The 6,729-nt window shown below is 35.0% G+C and overlaps 1 protein-coding gene and 1 long non-coding RNA gene across 2 annotated transcripts; one reads left to right on the top strand and one right to left on the bottom strand.

The window, feature by feature from the left end:
* Positions 1-1,168: 1,168 nt before the first annotated feature.
* Positions 1,169-4,657, bottom strand: LOC112101136. Its single transcript, XR_002907227.1, has 3 exons — positions 3,767-4,657; positions 1,745-1,793; positions 1,169-1,663 (listed from the first exon to the last, which is right to left on the bottom strand). It is a non-coding gene; the product is annotated as an uncharacterized LOC112101136 (long non-coding RNA).
* Positions 4,658-4,762: 105 nt separating this feature from the next.
* LOC18052606 (pentatricopeptide repeat-containing protein At5g56310) lies at positions 4,763-6,687 on the top strand. The gene has a single exon (XM_006447010.2). It carries the CDS (start codon positions 4,913-4,915, stop codon positions 6,302-6,304), a length of 1,392 nt encoding a protein of 463 aa, XP_006447073.1. The 5' UTR covers positions 4,763-4,912; the 3' UTR covers positions 6,305-6,687.
* Positions 6,688-6,729: the final 42 nt, after the last annotated feature.

Here is a 6,729-nt window from a genome sequence, read left to right as displayed (position 1 = left end):
AACATCAAATGTGGTATGGGAGTAATCTAACTCGTAAATTAAGATGTGGAAATTTTGACATAATTGAACTTGTGATTGATTGTGTGTGAATTTCCAAAGTTAGCCAGCACTGAGGCTGGATTTTTTATAGATTTCAAAAACTAACTTTTTATTTTAAGAAGCACATGTCAAAAAAATATGAAAATGAACTCAAATTTTAAATTGTTTGCCCTGAATATGGGAAATCTTTTTCTTAAATGTTTGATTGAGCTTTTATCAGTATTTCATTTGCTACTATGTATGCACCAAGCCCTACAGCTGATATTGTGGTTTCATTGACAGTCTCAGTGGATGTGATAACCTCTTATATTAACAAAATGACAAAATAACTTTATATGTCATACATTTTACTCGTCTATTAGTATTTTCAAAAATTTCTTAACAATAAATATTTGCGAACTTTATATTGAAAATGAAATTGTGCTTTCATGTCAAAATTTCAAGTTTTACAGACGTCAATGTCTTCGAGTAACTAATAGATGGATGCCTTGCGTTTTGCTAAAAAAAGTTTTACTTTTCTTGATCCATACGCTGTTATTGGGAGGTCAAGCATGTATTAAATTTGATTTGATTGCCACTACCACCTTGTAACATCTTGAACAAATGATAATGTTGCAGATTTTGATTTACTAATATTAACACTACTGATTGCAGATCGTATTTGTGGACCTAAACAATCAATTAATTTCCTAAGAAGAAATATTTGCAAAAAAAGTGTATAATGTTACTTCCTACAAGTGCTCCCTATCACAACTGCTCTCCTTACCAATGCACGGAGTTAATTGTACCTTATAGTTTCTCAAAATGGAGTTAATTTTATCTCATAGATTCTTAAAATGGAGTTAATTGTATCTCATAGATTCTTAAAACGGAGTTAATTGTACCTTATAGATTTTCAACTGTGCATGTACCAAATAAATACAATAACCCACAGTTAGCATTACTAATTTCAAAGAGCAAAATACTAAATAACCTAATAATAATGTGAATTAAATGTTTATCTTGAATATGAGATGTTCAGCTCTAAGCAAACTGTTGCATGGTTCATGAATTGCATGCACAAAAAATTGGTTTTCCAATTTATAGGGAACAAGGATAATGTTACAGCCACAACATCACGTAAAATAAATATAGAATTGAAACATGTGGCATTTCATAAAAGCAAGTTGGAGAATTAGCATACCATGAATCCAGTTAATGTCTTCTCTGTTGGACAAAGATCAATGACTTCGTCGAACAGATGCACGGGTTTGAAAGTGCAATATCATTTTACTTTCCATGCTCAGTGCATAGTGGTGCTAAGTTTTAGCAAGCTTGCTTTATAAACCTCATTAAAACCAAAAGTTGAACAAACTAATTAGACCCCAAAAATTTAATCATTTCTCAATAATCTACGCATGTCACATTCTTAGCTTTTTGTCTAATTCCCAAAACTTTTTAACGTTTGTCTTTCGATGTATTGAAAATACCTAAAAACCTTTCACAATTTTGCAGGCATAAGGGCAAAGCCACTTAAACCTTTTGCCCATAAGCCAATCGTGAGAATAGTAGTATAGTTATTAATCTTCAATCCTTCACGTATGTATGTGCAATTTGCAAAGTCTTTTATCCTTTGCTTGAAGTGCTGCAATGTGCACATATAAATCAGATTGGAAAATAGAAATTAAATGTGAAGTTCAAGGTTGAGAGTATTTTGAAGAATCACCTTCACTCCTCATGTAGTGCAACAAATATTTTCTTCAGGTTTTTAATCTCTGCAGTCAACACCATTATATCGAATGAGTGCACAAAAGTTGGCAATAAGAAATAGACAAAAATAAAGTGTTGTGAATGCATCAATAAGCAAATTTAATTAAAAAAATCCCCTCAATTTGCTCTTAATTTATAATCTTGTCATAAAAACATCCAAAACAACCATTCTGACAAGACACGTTCCCTGGAACTATGATGAACCAATGATATATTGAAACTAGAAAAATAAAACGAGGAAATAATGAAAGCATGGAGTGAGGGATAAGCAAATGAACATAGAGGAAGCTCACATAATAACCTCAAAGTCCCTATTCTATAACCGTCTTTTTTAATGTAACAAAAAAGATATAAGAGAACCATAATGGAGATAGCAACTAAAGTTCCAGAAAGCACATCAAGTACCATAATATTAACTCTGGTGTTTAACCTTGGCTTCAAAAATTGGCATACCTAGCGACTCGCTAGGTAGAAATTGAAGAAAACTCTACTGTAATTCCAACCGTAACCACCAATACAACCATCCCTCCAATTTATTCATAAATTAGGACCATGCATTGTCTAGATCTTGTCCATTAAAGGGAAAATTGTATTCATATTGCATACAGCAATCCATTATAATTTAGAAAATATCAGTCATATCAATTCATAAGGAGTAGTTCATTCTCCACTAGGCTATGAAAGCCAAGCCTAATTCATAGACACCTCTAACATAAAAAAAGACACAGGCAAGTATACATGTTGGCTAATCAATCATGCTATAATTTTCACATAAAAGAACACAAAATGATAGAGAACGAGTTATTCTAAAAAGCTCACCCTCATAATGATTATTGAAAACAAAATGAATCTAAGAAAACTCATATGTTACATATCATATGCCAAATCAATCATGATATAATGTTCGTGCATGTTATTCTGTAGTGCCATTACAGGAACTCCAAATTACTTCAATCAAGTCCATAAATGAAAATGCCAGTATGTTGACAAAGTAATTTAAAACTTAAATGATATATGAGGTTTTAAAGTAAAACTGGAAAAGTATTCTTGAAGCTCAGAATAAGAAGCGGTTGTGGATGAAGAAAATTTTTTAACAACATAGTTAGTAAAATTGACTGCGAATATCAAAATAAAAATTGCTTTGACAACATAAAAATAGAGACAATCTTCTTAATGATAACTGCCTACAATATATCGACTAATATATGTAATATATACTCCTCCAAATTTCCATAAAGTAAATATACATTTCCCATAAATTTATCTTTCTTCTTGTTGTGATTCATGACTTCATGGTTGTTCTACAATAGATAAGTAATCAATTTTATAGATTCACATACCATCTTTCTTAGTCAACCACTCATTGGCCCAAATGGTTCACCATACCACAATTAATAGACACACAAACCAAGCTATAACAGGGAATAAGATAAAAAAAAAATAGATGTTGAAGTACCGCACGCCAAAAACTTGTTACACATTGCTATCATTATGTACTTTTCTTATCCAAACAGAGGTTTATGTATCTAGAATTTGGATCTTTAAAAAATTCAAGCAACATATCATACCGATAATTAGAAAGATACAATCTGACTAAATGAAATCCAAATTGCATTTGAGAATGTTGAATCAAATAATTAAAGGTTTTCAACTGGCATTCTTATAAGAACCAAATTAGTTTAAATTTTCTTTATGATCAAATTAGTTTAAATTTTCTTTATGATTTATACTCATACATTATATAACTCAACATACAACCACATTGACAAAACAAATATATAATAAAAGAAAATTTTCATTGTAAAACAGCCATATATAAGCATATTGAAAAAACTATAAAACTCTACATTACATATTAACAAGAAACAGACATATAATAGCGAGAAAATTTTTATTGTAAAGCAAGAGCACATACTATGTGATATATCTATTATCTAAGTATGAAAATAAGCAAAATAAAGAACCATGGAAATTATACTTGATTGAGCTTTAATCATCTCTCAGCTCATCATCTAAGGCACCGCGATAATGTTCACTAATCCTCATCGACACTTGCTTTTCCCATTTGACAATCTTCTTTGCCTTTGGACTAACCTTTTCTTGTTCCTTCATTGCCTTTTGCAATATCTTTTCCTACTCTTTAACCAAAAAAGTACTCAAATCCGACAAGAACTCATCGTTCTTTATACCCCAATTAAGATCATCACCAAGAATTGGACTTTCCCTACTCTTTTTCTTTGAAGCATTCTTCGGAGAACACCAGATAAGGTCATTTCTTTATGGCGAAGATGGCAGAGAAGAAGGCGAATCCATCCATGAACTCGGAGAACTCAACGGCGAAGAAAATGACTTGGATTTCAACTTCAGCTTTGATTTCGAGGAAACAGCAATGGCAGGAACAAAAGCATAAACAAACCCATATCTAGAATTTTCTTTATAATCAATTTCTCGATCTAGGTTCTATTTGGACTCCAAGAAATGGTCGAAGGAGGAGAAGAATCACAACTACAAAATGATTTTGCAGTCTCCAAGGAGGGAGAGTTTTCCATCTGGGTTTTGTTTGGAATTCGAAATAAAAACTCCGACTTTGAAGTTGGATTTGAATCATTGAATCCCTGTGGGTTAGAAATTTAGTGGTGGAGGTCGGCAGTGAATTTTGGAAGGACGATTGTGTTTGAGAAGAGATAGAACTCTTTTTGAGTGTGTTCTTAATTTTGATAGTTAAAACGACGTCATTGAGCTTGTCATGACTAGTTATAGAAGGGCGTCTCTTTCGTTGATTTTTTTTTTTTTTTTTTGTGACCGATTTCAATCACTTAAACAAGATTCATTTTATTGCTATTATGTTCACCTGGCATATGCTTGTTGGCCAAATGGTCATATCACTGGCTGTATACGTAACTTAGAGAGGTCTTTTGTTCTAAGTTTAATAATTTTAAAATTTTTATTAACACGTGTAAATATTATTAGTTGATCTTCCCCTTCAGATTCTCTAATTTAGCACACCAAAATAACACACTGAAATATTGTTTTTGTGTGTGTGTTCCTGTTGTTGATGTCACTTTGTGTTTCCCACGAAAATGCAAAATGAGACTTGCAAGTCTAGCTCATCACTATCGTAGCCATGTCTCTCAAATGTTCGTCTCTTCGCCAACCACCACTACCGATACCACCGCTTTCTCTTCTCGCCGACAAATGCAAGTCAATGCACCAGCTCAAACAAATACACGCTCAAATGATAATCTCTTCTCGCATTCAGGACCACTTCGCCGCCAGTCGGTTACTTGCCTTTTGTGCTCTATCTTCCTCCGGCGATCTCTCATACGCCACAAGACTCTTCAACAGCATTCAAAGCCCAAATCATTTCATGTGGAACACTCTCATTAGAGCTCAAGCTAGTAGCCTAAACCCAGACAAAGCAATATTCCTTTACATGAACATGAGAAGGACTGGTTTTGCACCGAATCAACATACTTTTACATTTGTTCTCAAGGCTTGTTCGAACGTCCGCTCTTTGAATTGCTGTAAACAGATTCATACCCACGTTTCAAAATCTGGGTTGGATTTAGATTTGCACGTTGTTAATTGTTTGGTCAGGTGTTACTCTGTCTCCAGTGATCTAAATAATGCACGTCAGGTGTTTGATGAAATTAGGAACAGGACTTTGAATGTATGGACTACGATGATTTCTGGGTACGCGCAAAGTTTTCGTGCTAATGAAGCGTTGATGCTGTTTGATCAAATGCTTATGGAAGGGTTTGAGCCCAATAGTGTGACTTTGGCTTCTGTTTTGTCTGCTTGTGCGCAGTCTGGTTGTTTGGAATTAGGTGAAAAAGTTCATGTTTTCGTTAAAATGAGAGGGTTTGAAATGGGAGCGATTCTTGGCACTGCATTGGTGCATATGTACACAAAGAATGGAGCACTTGCAAAGGCCAAAGCATTGTTCGATTCCATGCCTGAGAGAAACATTGCCACGTGGAATGCAATGATTTCTGGGCTGGCTAGTCATGGACATGCCGAGGAAGCACTTGATCTTTTTAGGAAGCTAGAGAAGGAGCAAATTGTGCCAAATGATATAACATTTGTCGGGGTTCTATCTGCTTGTTGCCACGCTGGCTTCATTGATGTCGGTCGCCAGATTTTTGGTTCAATGAAGAGAGTATACGGCATTGAGCCCAAGATTGAACATTACGGGTGTATGGTTGATCTGCTAGGTCGAGGTGGGAAGGTATTAGAGGCTGAGGAATTGATAAAACGGATGGTGTGGAAACCTGATGTTGTGATGTGGGGAGCTTTGTTGGCAGCTTGCAAAAATCAAGGGAATATAGAGGTTGCTGAAAGAGTAGTGAAAGAGATTATTGCTTTGGAACCCAACAATCATGGCGTTTATGTCGTTTTGTCTAATATGTATGCAGAGGCTGAGAGGTGGGAAGATGTTACAAGGCTAAGGAGTGTGATGAAACAAGGCAAGTTGAAGAAAACACCTGGGTGGAGTCTTGTGGATGGTGATAAATGATCCCTAAAATTTTTGGGAACATATGCATCAGACAGCACCATTAGGCCACTGATTTTTGTTGCCCAGGATCATTATCTGCTAGTTACAGGTGATGATCATCACTGATCGGATCTCTCCGATGGGGTGTTCCGTTGATCGGGTTATGGGACCTGCTTAGGGCCTCTTTGTTGGGCTGACCAGTGAACGGTCAGGGCAACAAGGATGTTGGCTTTGAAGCACTGTGATTTTTTGTTGTTATTCATCAAAAGATGAGGAGCCAAAAGATTATTCCCTATTAGCAATAGAAAAAGCTCTTATTTCTAGCTTTTCCCATGTATTAATTAATACCAATCTTGGACAGTTTTAACTTACCAGACCCCAGAGCCATCCTATGCCATACATAGTGGGAGGGCCTAAAGTCCGTACCAAATTACAACAATGCGTCC

Source organism: Citrus clementina, unplaced genomic scaffold (genome assembly GCF_000493195.1).
Source record: "Citrus clementina cultivar Clemenules unplaced genomic scaffold, Citrus_clementina_v1.0 scaffold_2, whole genome shotgun sequence".
NCBI lineage: Eukaryota > Viridiplantae > Streptophyta > Magnoliopsida > Sapindales > Rutaceae > Citrus > Citrus x clementina.
Note: the sequence above shows the minus strand (reverse complement) of the source record. Positions and strands in the feature narration are given on the sequence as shown.